This window comes from Salmo trutta, chromosome 16 (genome assembly GCF_901001165.1).
Source record: "Salmo trutta chromosome 16, fSalTru1.1, whole genome shotgun sequence".
In the NCBI taxonomy this organism is placed as follows: Eukaryota; Metazoa; Chordata; class Actinopteri; order Salmoniformes; family Salmonidae; genus Salmo; species Salmo trutta.
In genome coordinates, this window is record NC_042972.1 from 56228503 (window position 1) to 56246849 (window position 18347).

The window sequence follows — 18347 nt, forward strand, 5'->3', positions numbered from 1 at the left end:
AGATGTCCATCTCCTGTGTCCACGTCGACACCAAGCGGTATTCGACCGGGCAGGCCACCATCGTGACGCCACAAAGAAGCTGCCAGACCAACGAGAGCGGGTTCAGACCGGCACCTGAGCAGCCCGGAAGTAAACGGTTGCCAACCCCGTGTCTACGGACCCGGAGTTGGGGTCCAACGGGGCGCCAGAACCAACCTTACCTGGTGAATAACCTGAGAAGGGGCCCATGCTCCCCCTCCTCGATTTCGAGGGAAACACTGAGACACCTGCCCTGATCCCCCTGAGGGGACAGTTCGGGACCACCCAGTGGGAGGATCTGAACTTGAAAGCCGCCACAGCCCAAGTGATAGCAGTGAACCAGGGCAAAAAGTACACTTCCGGAACCCGCTGGTTCCCCTACCAATCGTCGGAGTGCCGTTTGAACGCATCGCCGTGGACATAGTGGGCCCCCTGGTAAAAACGGCCACCCGATATCCCGAGGCCATTCCCCTATCGGCGGCAGTCTCCAAGGGAATCGCCTGGGAGCTGTTCCACCTCTTCAGCCGGGTGCACATCCCAAATGAGATCCTGACCGACCAAGGTACCAAGTTCATGTCCCGACTAATGAACGCGTTGTGTGCTCTCCTACAGATAAAGCAGATCCAGACTTCCGTCTTTCACCTGTAGACGGATGGGCTCGTCGAACGGTTCAGTAAGACACTCAAGCAAATGCTGCGGAAGGTCATTGAGTGGGACGGGAAAAACTGGGACCAGACACTACCCCACCTAATGTTCTCAATCCGAGAAGTGCCCCAAGCCTCCACTGGGTTTTCCCCTTTTGAACTCCTCTACGGGAGGAGACCACGCGACCTACTGGATCTCACCAAGGAGGTGTGGAAAGCCCAGCCGACCCCCTTACGCATCATAGTGTAACATGTAAAAAGGATGAGGGAGCGGATGACAGCCATATGGCCAGTGGTAAGGGAACATATGGAGAAGGCCCAGCGTGCCCAAGCCAAGATCTACAGGTGCTAGTTTTAATCCCCAACTTTGCGGCTATAGCCTCCCCCCTTACCGATCTGACCAGGGCCCACCTCCCAAAAACAGTGAAGTGTCCGGATGAGGCCGAAGCGGCATTCAGGCACCTGAAGGAAGCCCTGTGCTCCCATCCGATTCTCGTGACATATCACATTATGGAAATGTGATATTTCAGTTTTGTATTTTTAATACATTTGCCAAAATCTCGAAAAATCTGTTTTTGCTTTGTCATTATGGGTTATTGTGTATAGATTGATGAGGGGGAAAACAATTGAACCATTTTAGAATAAAGCTGTAACATAACAAAACGTGGAAAAAGTCAAGGGGTCTGAATACTTTCCGAATGCAACGTATGTGTTGTTGTCTCCGGCTGGAGCAGCCTTCTATGTAGTCCAAAAAAGAAAAGGCGATAGCGCCACCCATAAAAGGCCACAACAATTTATTCCAATTAATTGTGCTATTATTTATTAAAAAGCTGAAGCATTTTGACCATGAAGTCAAAGCCAGCCTTGTATGTACTTTAATTATCAAGAAAAATCTTACTTCGGGGGATGGGGGCCGAGTGGCCCATGGGGGTCTGGGGGCCCGCAGGGACCATCAGTTGTCCGGTGGAATAGGTAGCGGTGTTGGAGGGGAGCGCAGCGAGGGGCATGGTTGGGAAGTGGCCCCCTCCTCCTCCCAGACCTGGGGTAGGGCTGTGACAGTTGACTCCTCTGAAGGCACTGTGAGAGTTGATGTCCTCCATGGAACGACAGAAGGTTTTGGGCACTGTTGTGGAAGGAGAGGAGAGGGAGAAGAGTGAACGAAATAAGATCGATGTGTGTGTTTATTACATGTTTGTATTAGCTAAGGGACCATGGAGATTAATTGACCGTATGACACACAAAACACACAACCCCACCCCATTCCACCCCCTCCCCGCACTCACCCCACACCCCCGTACCTGAGTACTGGTTGTTAGAGCAGGGAGAGAGAGATGACCGGGTCAGGAGTCTCATGTTGCCGTGGTTTGACATATTGTTGTTGACATGTTGTCGTACTGACGACAGAGGAGTGATGGGCACCTCCACCACATACGTAGCCGGGACATACAGGGGTTTGGCTTTAGTGGCTGCCCCAATCCTCCGAACCTGGTAATAAAAATACATACACTGAACAAAAATATAAATGCAAAATGCAACAATTTCAAAGATTTTACTGAGTTACAGTTCATATAAGGAAATCAGTCAATTGAAATAAAGAAATTATGCCCTAATCTATGGATTTCACAGATATGCGACTATTAGTCACAGACACCTTTAAAAAGGTAGTGGCGTGGATCAGAAAACCAGTCAGTGTCTGGTGTGACCGCCATTTGCCTCAAGCAGCATGACACATCTCCTTCGCATAGTGTTGATCAGGCTGTTGATTGTGGCCTGTGGAATGTTGTCCCACTCCTTTTCAATGACTGTGTGAAGTTACTGGATATTGGCGGGAACTGGAACACGCTGTCGTACACATAGATCCAGAGCATCCCAAACATGCTCAATGGGTGACATGTCTGGTGAGTATGCAGGCCATGGAAGAACTGAGACATTTTCCGCTTCGTAAAATTGTGTACAGATCCTTGCGACATGGGGCAGTGCATTATCATGCTGAAACATGAGGTGATGGCGGCGGATGAATGGCACGACAATGGGCCTCGGGATCTCGTCACGATATCTCTGTGCATTCAAATTGCCATCGATAAAATGCAATTGTGTTCGTTGTCCGTAACACCCCCAACCCCTCTTTTACGCTACTGCTACTCTTTGTTCATCATATATGCATAGTCACTTTAACCATATCTACATGTACATACTACCTCAATCAGTACTACCTCAACTAGGACTAAGCCTTTTGAGTTTATTTTTTAATCAAATGGCCACTGGATTATTTACATTGACCCCACATTGTTTTATACACCGCTGCTACTAAAACATATTCAAAGATGACAAAAAATGTAATGTGATACAATTTTGTATCACTTATTTTCAATTTAAATCCGTATAATAAAATGATAGCAATACCAATGCAGGTGTCTGTATGTAGCCTCGCTACTTTTATAGCCTCGCTACTGTGTATAGCCTCTTTTTACTGTTGTTTTATTTCTTTACTTACCTACTGTTCACCTAATACCTTTTTTGCACTATTGGTTAGAGCCTGTAAGTAAGCATTTCACTGTAAGGTCTACACCTGTTGTATTCGGCGCACGTGACAAATAAACTTTGATTTGCTTTACGCCTGCCCATACCATAACCCCACCGCCACCATGGGGCACTCTGTTCACAACGTTGACATCAGCAAACCGCTTGCCCATATGACACCATCTGCCCGGTTCAGTTGAAACCGGGATTCATCCATGAAGAGCACACTTCTCCAGCGTGCCAGTGGCCATCGAAGGTGAGCATTTGTCCATTGAAGTTGGTTACGACGTCAAACTGCTGTCAGGTCAAGATCCTGGTGAAGACAACGAGCTTGCAGATGAGCTTCCCTGAGATGGTTTCTGACAGTTTGTGCAGAAATTCTTTGGTTGTGCAAACCCACAGTTTCATCAGCTATCCGGGTGGCTGGTCTCAGACGATCCCACAGGCGGAGAAGCCGGATGTGGAGGTCCTGGGCTGGAGTGGTTACACATGGTCTGCAGTTGTGAGGCCAGTTGGGCGTATTGCAAAATTCTCTAAAATTACATTGGAGGCGGCTTATGGTAGAGAAATTAACATAAAATTCTCTGGCAACAGCTCTGGTGGACATTCCTTCAGTCAGCATGCCAATTGCAAGCACATTCAAAACTAGAGGCATCTGTGGTATTGTGTTGTGTGACAAAACGGCACATTTTAGAGTGGCCTTTTATTGTTCCCAGCACAAGGTGCACCTGTGTAAAGATCATGCTGTTTAATCTGCTTCTTGATATGCCACACCTGTCAGGTGTATGGGTCATCTTGGCAAAGGAGAAATGCTCACTGACAGAGATGCAAACAAATTTGTGCACAAAATTTGAGAGAAACAAGCTTCTTGAGCGTATGGAAAATTTCTGGGATCTTTTATTGCAGCTCATGAAACATGGGACCAACACTTTACATGTTGTGTTTATATTTTTGTTCAGAATATATGCCATTTAGCAGATGCTCTTATCTAGAACGATTTAGGGGCATATCCTAACGTTCATTTCAGTCAAATTTTCACGTAGCTTCCATTGACATCAATACATGACTAAGTTTAAATTTGACTTAAGTGGAAGTAAGGATTTTCCCAATACATTTTATAGTATGCGATCCCAGCTGGATTCCTAGCACCATGCTCGTACCTACCGAGCGACACAGGACGTCCTTACCTGCCACCAGTCAGTGTTCGTCTTCCTGAGCAGAATAAACCGCTCCCCTTCTCGGATGCAGACCTGTCGTCCATCTGTCCCGCGGTACTGGTAGTCATACTGAGCCTCCAACACCACCGTGCCACTGGGAACGCCATACACAGTAGGCACACTCACACTGCTAACACTGCTGCTCACACTGGCACGACTCCCCCTGCTGGACACACTGCTCACACTGGTAACACTCCCTCTGGTGGAGGCTGAGGGCTTGGTGGGTGAGGCTATTGGGGAACGGCGCCAGCTGCCTGACAGCATGGTGGATGGGTGTTCCTGGCTGGTTAGACTGGGGCTCAGTGGGGGGTGTTGGGGACAAGGGGAAGGGTGGCGAGTTTGGGGTCACAGGTGACACTGGCACGGGGTAACGGCGGTGACTGTTGCCAGGCCAGCGCCATGCTCTGAAACACAAACAGAACAGAACTGGGTTAAATGTAAATATGGACAAAATATGGCAAGCATCACATATCAACACCATTTAATATTTACATTTACATTTTAGTCATTTAGCAGACGCTCTTATCCAGAGCAACTTACAGTAGTGAATGCATACATTTCATTTTCATTTCATGCATTTAAAAAAAATATATTGTACTGGCCCCCCGTGGGAATCGAACCCACAACCCTGGGCGTTGCACACACCATGCTGGCGTTGCAAACACCATGCTCTACCAACTGAGCAACAGGGAAGGCGTATCACAATGTCTGACCCTTATATTAAGCTTAGATCTCAATACATTTATATGTTAGTCATTTAGCAGGCGCTCTTCCCCAGAGCGACTTACATGAGAAATTATGGTTAAGTGTGTTGATCAAAGGCATATCGAAAGATTTTTCACCTAGTCTGCTCTGGGATTCAAACCAGCGATCGTTCGGTTATTGGCCAATGCTTTTAACCGCTAGGCTACCTACCACCCCCATACAAGGCCTTAATACACAACAAAGCTCTGAACTAACCGGCAAACAAACGTTACGGATCCACACCATTTCCTCGCATAATATAAACAGCAAGTAGTAATTATGTTACAAAGCAACTGTATTCTAAAAAGAGGGCATTGCCATTGATTTGCAATCCTTCATTTGTTTAATGGGGCTCATGCAATTAGAGAGAGAGAAAGAAACCAGAGTGTGCTGATCAACCAACCAGTATCTAAATCCTTTTTATCCATGGCATCATCAGAGAGCTAAAACTGTCCACCGACCAACCATAACAACACATACACACATTTACAACTCTGCCCTTACCAGACCCACTTACATAACATACCTAACAGAACACCCATTTGAGACTGAGATCCTGAGAGCAGCCCACAGCAGGTCTTAGTACCAGACTGGCAGAGAGGCTGAGGCCTTTTCTCTCTGTCTCTCACCCTCCCTCTCTCCCTCCTCTCTCTATCTTCTCTCTCCCTCTCGCACAGTAAATATTGCACTCAAGGAGGTTTCAAAAAGATCTCTATCTCTCATAATCCACAGCACAGCAGCACTTTAATAAAAAAAAGCGCTGTGTGAGGCCTGTGTGTTTGTGCATGCTTGCGTATGTTTGTGTGTGTGTGTGTGATTGCTTGCGTACATTTGTGTGTGTGTGTGTGTGATTGCTTGCGTACATTTGTGTGTGTGTGTTTGCTTACGTACGTTTGTGTGTGCGTTTGTGTACTGTTTTAGTGTGCGCCAGCTGACAAGAGTCAAAACAGCAGGTAAAGCATCAAAGCTGATGGGATTCCCAATTCCCTCACATATGTGTTCCGAGCCTGGATCTTAGCGTTCTATCCATCTATCCATCTATCTATCCATCCATCGACTATGTCTAGACTTCTATCAGAAGCTCTAGCAGTGGATTTTGAAACAACAAGTGTTTTTTATATTTTCTTAAATATTTTCTTATTTTTTGGGGTGGGGCTTTAATATTGTGGATAGATTGTCACTTCCATCAATGTAATTGTCTGCATCATTTCCAATCCCACATATATTTTGGGGGTAAATACATATATTTATTTATATACACATATATACATAAACATGCATACATATACATACATACATAAGTGTTAGATACAAAACAGAACAGAAGCAGGGCAAGCACAAAAACAGGAAACCACTTTCAGAGCATCAACATCCAAAGTGTATGGTGAGGTCATATTTCTCCTCTTTTTCTTTTCCCTCTGCGTCTTTCGACACTGGTGGCCATCGCTATGTCTGTTCCACTCAATACCAGAATGAGTTGGCCAATAATACAGGTTGGCCAATAATACGAGCATGGAGAGAGAGAGCCAGGTTGAGACTACTATCTTGTGACAAACTATTTATATAAATATAGTTGGCCAACCCACAAGAGATTTGGTTCTGGGTTCTGAGAACTGAGACTAAAGCCCCACACCCAAACAGAAAGACAGACAGTGAGAGGGAGAGATACACATATGCTGGCAGACGGACTCTCAGAACTGGGGTAGCTACCCCCCATGCCAGGCTGTGCCAGTTAGAGAGGGCCCCACATGACTCAGGCCTGGCAACAACAACAACAACAGTGGAGAGAGAGAGAGGTGGGGGGGGTTCAGAGAAAAAGGAGAGAGAGAGGGAACGAGAGCGAGAGAGGGAGAGAAAGAGAGAACGAGAAAGATAGATAGAGAAATAACAAAGTCCAGCTCAGACAAATATCAACATCCAGTTACACTGTAGACTGCGTGCACTCTTGTGTGTGTATTATATTGTGAATGCATGCCTGCACAAATGCATGTATATGAGAGACACGTAGATCTAATCACCATGTCTGTGTTGTGGTCAGTCTTGAGGTTGGCTGGTCAGCAGTAAAGATGGAGGGGGTGGGGGTTCTATGATGCAATCTGTCACAGTACTAACATCCCAGCTGGCCAGTCAACAGTCAACCTTCCAAAACAATGAAGACACACTGGACTAGTCAGTCACACGTTATCCCAGCAGAGAGTCTCATCATCTGCTCTGCTTTAGGGAGGATTAGGGGACTACCCAATAGAGAGTTAACGAGGCTAGTGGCACTGCCAACTGACACACACACTAAGGCACACACAAATGCACGCATGAAGGCATGCACGCACGCACACACACACACACAGTCTCACTCCTAATCCCGGTTGACGGATCTTGGATGAGCTCAGTGAACCCTAGTGACTAATGCTACCCTCCCATTCAGGACCAATTTGCCAGAAGAGTATATGTGTGTGGGCCTCTGCCTCCGTGCATGCCTTCCTGAGTGTGTGTGTGTGTGTGTGGCCCCTGTCACGTGTCGCAAACAGCCTAGGCCATTCGCCTCACTGATCATCCAGCCATTGATTATTGTTCCGTGCTTATAGCTCAGAGCTGTCTGAATGGTCAATAGACCCAACTGCCAAATCAACAGAGCTAGGCCTTAAAACTCCTCAACTCTAACTCCAACTCCAACTCGAACAAAGAACACGCAACAATGAACACTTGGGAAAGAAGTGTTATTTGTCACTGCCACTACTTAGAAGTCACATCAGATTTGCGTGATGTGCTGGTTGTGCTATGAGCATAGAAATAGAAAGGGAAACTCCATTAGAGTCATTGGGTCCGAGATGGAATTCTGTTTCTATGGGTATGAGTTATATGTCCTTGGGTATCATGCCTGACCCATAGACCCACAGAGACACAGTGCATTCTCTTATTCTATTTTTATGTTCTAGCCTTTCAGAGGAGTCAGGAAGAAGCGGAATCGAGAAAATTGGGAATTTCACATTTTCCACAAACTACAGGGCATAGTCCAAATTGCTAGTCTGTCTCTCTAGCTGCTGTTGATGTGCCAGGTATCATGGATTAGCCTAGATTAAATTGTCCTTGTTTTTGTTAATCCACACTAAATTTAAACACAAATATTAAGTTGATAATTGTCAAAGGATCAAAAGTTGTCCCTCCCTGCCATTACACCCTGCAATGACCCTCACTACTATTTGAAGACAAGTGTGACTGACACACGACATCAGGGATCCGGCTTGGACTGTACTGTTTACTGACCGAACACGTGTTTGTTGACTGCAAATCACATTGGATGAACATCCGATTACCATTATTGATATAAATATGAATGACATTTGCATCACTTCAAATGATCAACAGTGATCAACACTCCCTTCAACCCTGCAATACCACTCCTATTTGAAGATAAGCTGTGAAGATTGTCCTAACTGACTGAGCTGGTATATCCCTGCATGGGGCTGTTACATCCAGGGCCAAAACAGCTTTTCATACTCTCAGCTCGCACTGCTGTGTGAATCATTGATGAGCAGACCAGAGAGAGACACTGAATCACTGAAACACTCTCTGGAGGTGATGCGTCCAAAATGTCACTTTAATCCCTAAATAGTGTACTATTTTTGACCAGGGCATAGGATTCCATTTCGGGTCAATATGGGTCCCTGTCGGAGACTAGCCTTTCAGAATTAGAGAGAGATTGAGGTGCAGGAAGAGGAGCATAATTATTGTAATTTTATTTATTTTACCAGGCAATTAAGATAAGAACAAATTCTTATTTACAATGATGCCTGGCAAGTGGCAAAAAGCATCCTGTGGGGCGGGGATTAAAAGTGTTGGGTAGGATGGTCATCTGAATCAAGGTTAGTTTGGCAGATGGGGTGAAGGAGTGATTACGATACAGAAAACCAAGCCTAGATTTAACCTTGGCATGCAGCTTGGTTAAAGCTGGAATCCGCATTAGGGGAAACAGCGCCACTGTTCGCCCCAGCACATTTGTTATTGTTTTGTTTATGAAATGAAGGAGGGCAGAGAAAGCCTGATGGATGCTCAGAAATAATAAAATTCAGTGTGTGTGTGTGTGTGTGTGTGTGTGTGAGAGAGAGAGAGAGAGAGAGAGAGAGAGAGAGAGAGAGAGAGAGAGAGAGAGAGAGAGAGACAGGGTGATCTACTTAATACATTTTGTGTGTGCGTGCATGCATGACACGGTGTGGTTTGCTCAATACATTTTGTTAACACGTAGCACTCAGCATTATTGCAAATCTATGTAGCAACCATTCACAACCTGTGGCTGTTACTCAATAAGGACTAAATGACCTGTCTGATTTACTAAAAACCTTTCAGAAAACCTCACCAAACCTTTCAGAAATAGCTTGATTGAGTTTAAAAGTGCATGTATGTATATTGGAATTCATAGTGAAACTTGTGTTTTAAAACAGATTAATATTATTACTAAGCCAATACTGCATTCTTATGTTGGTTTATGCAATGTGTTATAATTTAAAATCCTAACTAATGCTTACTAAAATTCGCCAGCAGGGCGAAGGCCATATCAGGTTCAGGCTTTTCTTTTTAGGACCATTAGCGACATGCAGCTTAGCATTATAGTAAGGTTTTGTTCCAAATGGCATTCTCTCCCCTATATGGGTCATTCTACAGAAGAGGTACAAATTGGAGGTTGGGAAAAAAATTCACATTTGTTCACATTCCAACATACAGTATGTTAGGTAGACATACTCACACACTTTGTTTTATTGCATATTTAAAATATTTACCTGAATTTCTTACAACCCCATTAAATTTGTGACTACTAAATCATAGTGTATATGTTGCAGTAAAGGGAGAACCATGCATAGTAGTGATCATTTTGATTAACCTTCTGTAACAGATTCATTTTTGAAATTGTATTTGCATACCAAATTAATAAAATAGTAAAAACATGATTTTTAACCATATTTTTTAAAACCTTTACATTGAATTTAGATAGATATACTCTGTATTGTTCTCTGTAAAATGTTCAATGTGGATTGTATGAATCTGAAACTTGTTGATTGACTGAATTACTTATGCCTCTAAATAATTATTTTGGAAAAATAACAGGATTATCTGCGTCAAGTGTCCATCATAGAGATAAATGGAGATCTCTAGATCGAGATAACTCATTTTAGTATAAACATTGCAGGTCAGTTAGGATCACCACTTTATTTTAAGAATGTGAAATGTCAGAATAATAGTAGAGAGAATGATTTATTTCAGCTTTTATTTCTTTCATCACATTCCCATTGGGTCAGAAGTTTACATACACTCAATTAGTAATTGGTAGCATTGCCTTTAAATTGTTTAACTTGGGTCAAACATTTCGGGAAGCCTTCCACAAGCTTCCCACAATAAGTTGGATGAATTTTGGCCCATTCCTCCTGACAGAGCCAGTGTAACTGAGTCAGGTTTGTATAGGCCTCCTTGCTCGCACACGCTTTTTCAGTTCTGCCCACACATTTTCTATGGGATTGAGGTCAGGGCTTTGTGATGGCCACTCCAATACCTTGACTTTGTTGTCCTTAAGCCATTTTGCCACAACTTTGTCCATTTGGAAGACCCATTTGAGATCAAGCTTTAACTTCCTGACTGATGTCTTGAGATGTTGCTTCAATATATCCACATAATTTTCCTTCCTCGTGACGCCATCTATTTTGTGAAGTGCACCAGTCCCTCCTGCAGCAAAGCACCCCCACAACATGATGTTCGCACCCCCATTCTTCACAGTTGGGATGGTATTCTTCAGCTTGCAAGCCTCCCCCTTTTTCCTCCAGACATAACGATGGTCATTATGGCCAAACAGTTCTATTTTTGTTACATCAGACCAGAGGACATTTCTCCAAAAAGTACGATCTTTGTCCCTATGTGCAGTTGCAAACCGTAGTCTGGCTTTTTTTATGGCGGATTTGGAGCAGTGGCTTCTTCCTTGCTGAGCGACCTTTCAGGTTATATCGATATAGAACTCGTTTTACTGTGGATATAGATACTTTTGTACCTGTTTCCTCCAGCATCTTCACAAGGTCCTTTGCTGTTGTTCTGGGTTTGTTTTGAACTTTTCACACCAAAGTACGTACATCTCCAGGAGACAGAACGCGTCTCCTTCCTGAGCGGTATGACGGCTGCGTGGTCCTTGCGTACTATTGTTTGTACAGATGAACGTGGTACCTTCAGGCGTTTGGAAATTGCTCCTCAGGATGAACCAGAACCAGAGTTCTTGGCTGATTTCTTTTGATTTCCCTATGATGTCAAGCAAAGAGGCACTGAGTTTGAAGGTAGCCCTTGAAATGCATCCACAGGTACACCTCCAATTGACTCAAATGATTTCAATTAGCCTATCAGAAGTTTCTAAAGCCATGACATCATTTTCTGGAATTTTCCAAGCTGTTTAAAGGCACAGTCAACTTAGTGTATGTAAACTTCTGACCCACTGGAATTGTGATACAGTGAATTATAAGTGAAATAATCTGTCTGTAAACAATTGATGGAAAAACGACTTGTGTCATGCACAAAGTAGATGTCCTTACTGACTCCAATCTAAGTCTCCAAACCAAGGCCACTAGATCAAGATTCCATTGGCCCTTTCTTCAATTGTAAGAAAGTCATATAGAGTAAACTCGAGTACAGTACAATACAGTAGACTAGAGCACAGTAGCGTACAGTACACTATAGTAGAACACAGTAAAGTACAGCACAGTAGAGTCGGATACAGTACGCTACAGTATAGTAGAGAGCAGTAGAGTACAGTAGAGCACAGTAAGTAGAGTACAGTACATTGCAGTATAGTGCAATACAGTATAGCACATTAAAGACATCTATGTTTTGGTCAAATAGATGTCAATGTTTGGGCTCTTGGAGGGTTGGAGCCACCCTGCTGGCTATGTGTCTTAATACTCTACACTTTTTGTGGTTCTCTGTAGCTCAGTTGGTAGAGCATAGTGCATGCAACTTAAAAATGGAGATAGCCTCAATGGCGCTGCCCGTGCTGTTACATTATTAAATAATCCCCATAGCTAATATATGGCTTGCTATCTTTCATTTGGACAGATGTATATCTCAGCAAGATATGTGCACCACGTCATTGCTCTGCTGTGGGCGCATGATATGCAATTTGCTAGCTATCATTCATATGGCGAGGGGCTAAAGCTCATTAGTTGAACTGGAATTTCTAGGGGGCTGCCCCATGTGGGGGAAAATGGACCAGCACAGCCTCCAGAAAAACAGTTGCTTTCAAACTAGGGATTTCATGGCTAATTGAGGTAAGACACTAATTATGCAACGATGATCTACACATCCAGCCCAAAGCGGGAGTTGCCAAAGTTCTGGAGCATGTCTTTAAGGAACATTCATTCTACAGCCTTTTAATGTGTATGTTTGGTTGTGACATCAAAAGGTGGGAAAGCATTTAAAAAATATATTTTCTAAAAATAAAAAAAGAGTAATTAGACCCATATCTTTCAATGCAACAATAGAACAACTCTCAGCACAAATCCAGTCCGGCTGCAACTCATACTGTTATTTCCTGCATTTCAAATGGATTTCTTTGTTTAAATCTAACTTTTCAAATCATCAGGGGTGAAAAAACATAGCAGTTTTCAAGAAATGGGAAGAATTAGAACCAACCTTTAATTTCCAGAAGGTTCTGAACTCAAACAGCTCTCCAACCACATATAATCTTCCTATGACTCCAGCAATCTGGGTGCAGACTAGAGAGGCTGAGCCCATAGATACACACATCATTGGCTGAGCCTCAGTCTGACTCCCACAGGCCTCCCTGCCCCTCCCAGAAGCCTGCAGCTCATTCATTGATGTTTCTGGTGAAAAGCACAGAGACCATTGATCCACCAGGGATGGGAGGGAGGCACAGAGCTGTCACAAGCTATCAGCAAAGTCAAAGACCCACTTTCTGCAATAGTAACATCACAGAGAGTGAATTACTCAAAGAGTGTGCGATACCGCCAGGGACCATTGCAGTGCATTAAACCTCTCTGGGTAATGCAGATTCAAACACAGTGGCTACACAGATAAGCACAATCATTTAAAGTGTTTAGTACAGGTTCCTAGAAAAGTGTATATGGTATAAACACTTCAAAACATGGATGTCTGTACGATATTATCTCACTCCACCTCTACCTCTACCTCTCTCTCTCCCCGTCCCTCTCACTCTCTGTCTGTCTGTAGGACTGCAGTAAGACCAGTAAAAGGGTCTAACCTTCTGTTAGATGAAAGAGTCAGTGTGAGGGATTTGGACAGCATGTGAGGGATGGACGACATACAACTACACTAAGAAATTGTGTTTTGGCTGTGAGCTTTAAAAGAAGATCAGTGGAGTGACATTTCGGGGATTTCTGATTTCTCTCTCCCCAGAGAAGGTCACTGCTGCAGACAATCACACTGATAGCACTGAGCTTAAAAACACACGCACACACCTATGCATGCAGACATATGCATGCAGACATACGCACACGCACGCACACACACACACGCACACTGACAGTGACCATAGTAATTCTCCAGATTACCCAAATATCCCAATCCCAAAACAATAATCCTGTACTCAATACAATCTGAAAACCACTGGCTGCCACACAACAATTATCTCCACAGGACACTCCCTCAATCCAGCACAATCTCTTCTCAATAGGCTAAAGACTGAGATTCACCAATGAACCCAAAACAGCATGTTATCAACAGAGTAATCTCGGCACCCAGAATCATATCACTTACTTGATTTTAATATGAAAAGCAAAGAGACCATTGATCCACCAGGGATGGGAGGGAGGCACACTGTTTTGGGACACTGTAAAGTCCATAGAGAATAAGAGTACCTCCTCCCAGCTGCCCACTGCACTGAGACTAGGAAACAGTCACCACTGACAAATCCACGATAATCGAGAATTTCAATAAGTATTTCTCTACGGCTGGCCATGCTTTCCACCTGGCTACAGCTCTGCACCCCCCGCAGCAACTTGCCCAAGCCCCCCCCCCCTCTCCTTCACCCAAATACAGACATCTGATGTTCTGAAAGAGCTGCAAAATCTGGATCGCTACATATCAGCTGAGCTAGACAATCTGGACCCTCTCTTTCTAAAATTATCCGGCGCCATTGTTGCAACCCCTATTACTAGTCTGTTCAACCTCTCTTTCATATCGCCTGAGATTCCTAAAGATTGAAAAGCGGCCGTGGTCATCCCCCTCTTCAAAGGGGGAGACACTCTAGACCCAAACTGTTACAGACCTATTTCCATCCTGCCCTGCCTTTCTAAAGTCTTCGAAAGCCAAGTTAATCAACAGATCACTGACCATTTCGAATCCCACCGTACCTTCTCCGCTATGCAATCTGGTTTCCGAGCTGGTCACAGGTGCACCTCAGCCATGCTCAAGGTCCTAAACGATATCATAACCGCCATCGATAAAAGACAGTACTGTGCAGCCGTCTTTATCGACCTGGCCAATGCTTTCGACAATGTCAATCACCGTATTCTTATCGGCAGACTCAACAGCCTTGGTTTCTCTAATGACTGCCTCGCCTGGTTCACCAACTACTTCTCTGATAGAGTTCAGTGTGTCAAATCGGAGGGCCTGTTGTCTGGACCTCTGGAAGTCTCTATGGGGATGCCACAGGGTTCAATTCTCAGGCCGACTCTTTTCTCTGTATATATCAATGATGTCGCTCTTGCTGCAGGTGATTCTTTGATCCACCTCTACGCAGACGACACCATTCTGTATACTTCTGGCCCTTCTTTGGACACTGTGTTAACAAACCTCCAAACGAGCTTCAACGCCATACATCACTCCTTCCGTGGCCTCCAACTGCTCTTAAATGCTAGTAAAATGAAATGCATACTCTTCAATCGATCGCTGCCCGCGCCCGCCTGTCCGACTAGCATCACTACTCTGGACGGTTCTGACTTAGAATATGTGGACAACTATAAATACCTAGCTGTCTGGCTAGACTGTGAACTCTCCAATCCAAAGTTAAATCTAGAATCGGCTTCCTATTTCGCAACAAAGCCTCCTTCACTCATGCTGCCAAACATACCCTCGTAAAACTGACTATCCTACCGATCCTTGACTTCGGCGATGTCATTTACAAAATAGCCTCCAACACTCTACTCAGCAAATTGGATGCAGTCTATCACAGTGCCATCCGTTTTGTCACCAAAGCCCCATATACTACCCACCACTGCGACCTGTATGCTCTCATTGGCTGGTCCTCGCTACATATTTGTCGCCAAACCCACTGGCGCCAGGTCATCTATAAGTCTTTGCTAGGTAAATCTCTGCCTTATCTCATCTCATTGGCCACCATAGCAACACCCACCCGTAGCACGCGCTCCAGTAGGTATATTTCACTGGTCATCCCCAAAGCCAACACCTCGTTTGGCCGCCTTTCCTTCCAGTTCTCTGCTGCCAATGACTGGAATGAATTGCAATAATCACTGAAGTTGGAGACTTATATCTCCCTCACTAACTTCAAGCGTCAGCTGTCAGAGCAGCTTACCGATCGCTGCAGCTGTACACAGCCCATCTGTAAATAGCCCATCCAACCAATTACCCACCTCATCCCCATATTTGTTTTTGTTTTTCTGCTCTTTTGCACACCAGTATTTCTACTTGCACATCCTCATCTGCACATATATCACTCCAGTGTAAATTGCTAAATTGTAATTACTTTGCCACTATTGGCCTATTTATTGCCTTGCCTTACTTAATTTTCACACACTGTATACAGATTTTTCTATTCTGTTATTGACTGTATGTTTGTTTATCCCATGTGTAACACTTTGTTGTTGTTTTTGTCGCACTGCTTTGCTTTATCTTGGCCAGGTCACAGTTGTAAATGAGAACTTGTTCTCAACTGGCCTATCTGGTTAAATAAAGGTGAAATAAATCAAATAAAAAATGTTAAGGCTGTCACGAGAGAGAGACTACCAACAGAGAGGGGAGATCATGCAATCAAAGCCATGAACTCTCACTAGTCTCTCACTAATACACAGGGCAAGGCAAGCAGCTTTTAATCAGCAGAAGTTGCAACCCTACTTGGTGGAGTATAATCTTTCAAGGCTGTATGTGTGTGCAGTTAGCTATGAGCAGTGTGTGTGTGTGTGTGTGTGTGTGTGTGTGTGTGTGTGTGTGTGTGTGTGTGTGTGTGTGTGTGTGTGTGTGTGTGTGTGTGTGTCTGAAACGGTGCAGTAACTGTGCAGTAACAGTTACCTATGAGCAGGCTACAAAATAGCCACGGAGAAAGTAAATCCTAGGTCTACTGAGACAGATTACCAAACAAAATGAAAACACAATGCGTCTAACTGTTCCCAGTCAATTTGATCCTGTACATGCTTTTTTATTGGCTGTACCTTAGTCAAAGTAGTGTAAGTGAAACATGCAAATGTGCAATAGACTAGGCTACAGACAAAGAGGCTTCTCACTTCTCAGACTGCTTCAAAGCCTTTATAGATTATTTGCGTAATCATTTTTTGCCATTTGAGCTAAGAAAACTGAGTGGACGATTTGAAGAATAATACAATAGGCTATTCTACTGCAGTGGTGAAATATAGAAGAGTACAACTGAAATTTGACGATCATCTCAGTGCATCTAAAACCACAAAGCTGAGCTCACACTCCCAACCTCAAAGGACACCACAGTGAAGCTATGCTTGATATCCTGTCTTAAAAGAGACTTTTGTTAGAGACTGAAACTAAGTAAACCATACGCTACAGGATGTGAAAAATAAGAAGAGAACTTGGTGAAACATTTTACATTATTGTATGGTAATATGTTTGCGAGGCAGGGGGATTATGAACACTCAAATTTGACAGCATTAACATCTTCTGCTGTATATGTGTAACATGTCAACAACTGAGCAACTTTGAGTTGAGCCTCTATGTAAGGGCCAAAGATGAGGTTTCACCCACAAGCCTACACTGGCTCCAGACACCCCGTCAGCTTGAGATCATACATATTGCACCATTATACATAATGCATATAACTGGCTATACTTCACCTGATTTTACATTAAGTATACAAAACCCCAGTTTATTTGCTAATGTAAGCCTCTTCATTGTCACTGCATTTAAGTGCATGCAAGCAGCCAAGAAGTTTATTAATATGATTGTTTAGATCTATTTATAACACTACAATAACATATATCTGTAAAGTAAGAATAAAGTACAGCAACATTACTTAGAAAAACTAAGATAACTGACATAATTTAAAAGTATTATTTTCTAAATTACTTTATACATTTATTTTCATTTTTTTACTTGCCATATATGGGTCTCCAAATACTAGAACATTTACAAGAAAACCGTTTCTCACCTTTAGGAGGTCGGTGCGGCGAGTGTCATCAATTATTTTTGCAATAAAAAAAAATGATTCGGACCATTCAGTAGCGAGCGAACGATGTCCAGAAATTATCGCACTCGCAGCCTCCAGTGATGTGTGCGATTTGTGCGATTTGTGCCTTGATCAAGTTATCCTCTATCATGTGATGCAGTTTAAAAAACAGAAATCCATTGGAGCTTCACAAATTGGTGAGGTCTTATTTCAATGTGTATAAAATGTGCACGCTGTATGCACTGTTATAGATTTGTAATATTAATACCTGTAATTAAACCTGTTGGTTATCATATTAATTCTCGTTCGGATAAAACGATATGTCTAGGTACAGTACATCAACGTAGTTGGCCATCGATTGGCTGAAATGTCCCATGTGATTTCTCATTAACCAATCAGATTTTGGGGAAGTTAGCGTGTCAGTTTGTTGTCGCTAAATGTATTTCCATACTGATGGAATTTGTAGTTTTATGTAGAGTCTGATTGCATCACTTTTATGGATGTGGTGTGCTTAAGAATACTACAATATGCGCCATTTGCAAAAGGAAAATTGAACAGTGGTTGCATGAAGTCACCGGCAGTTTCATGCTGTCATATATTTCTTGATTTTTCAGTCCTTTAACGAGTCAAATATAGCTACGTATTTCAACACAAAAGCATTTGAATACGGGCGGCCAAATGGAACTGTTCGTGAGTGACGAAATCAGCACTGTGAAGGTTTTAGCAGCGCTAGAACGGAGTCAACTGTGACTTTCAACATGTCAACCACGAAGGTATGGTAATAAACTAGTTGGGGGTGCTAGCCAGCTAGCTACGTTTGCTTACCAACACATGGTA

At 43.5% G+C, this 18347-nt stretch overlaps 1 protein-coding gene across 2 annotated transcripts in view; it reads right to left on the minus strand.

The window, feature by feature from the left end:
• LOC115151075 (rho GTPase-activating protein 15) overlaps positions 1 to 17848 on the minus strand; it is a 62611-nt gene extending 44763 nt beyond the window's left edge. For both annotated transcript variants that reach the window (XM_029695036.1, XM_029695035.1), the window contains exons 1-4: positions 17493 to 17848; positions 4370 to 4803; positions 1961 to 2147; positions 1561 to 1785 (exon numbers count right to left, since the gene is read on the minus strand). In XM_029695036.1, the coding sequence (XP_029550896.1) occupies positions 1561 to 1785; positions 1961 to 2147; positions 4370 to 4663 (706 nt within the window). In that variant the 5' untranslated portion in view covers positions 4664 to 4803; positions 17493 to 17848. The remainder of the gene's footprint in view (positions 1 to 1560; positions 1786 to 1960; positions 2148 to 4369; positions 4804 to 17492) is intronic.
• Between the last annotated feature and the right edge of the window lie 499 nt (positions 17849 to 18347).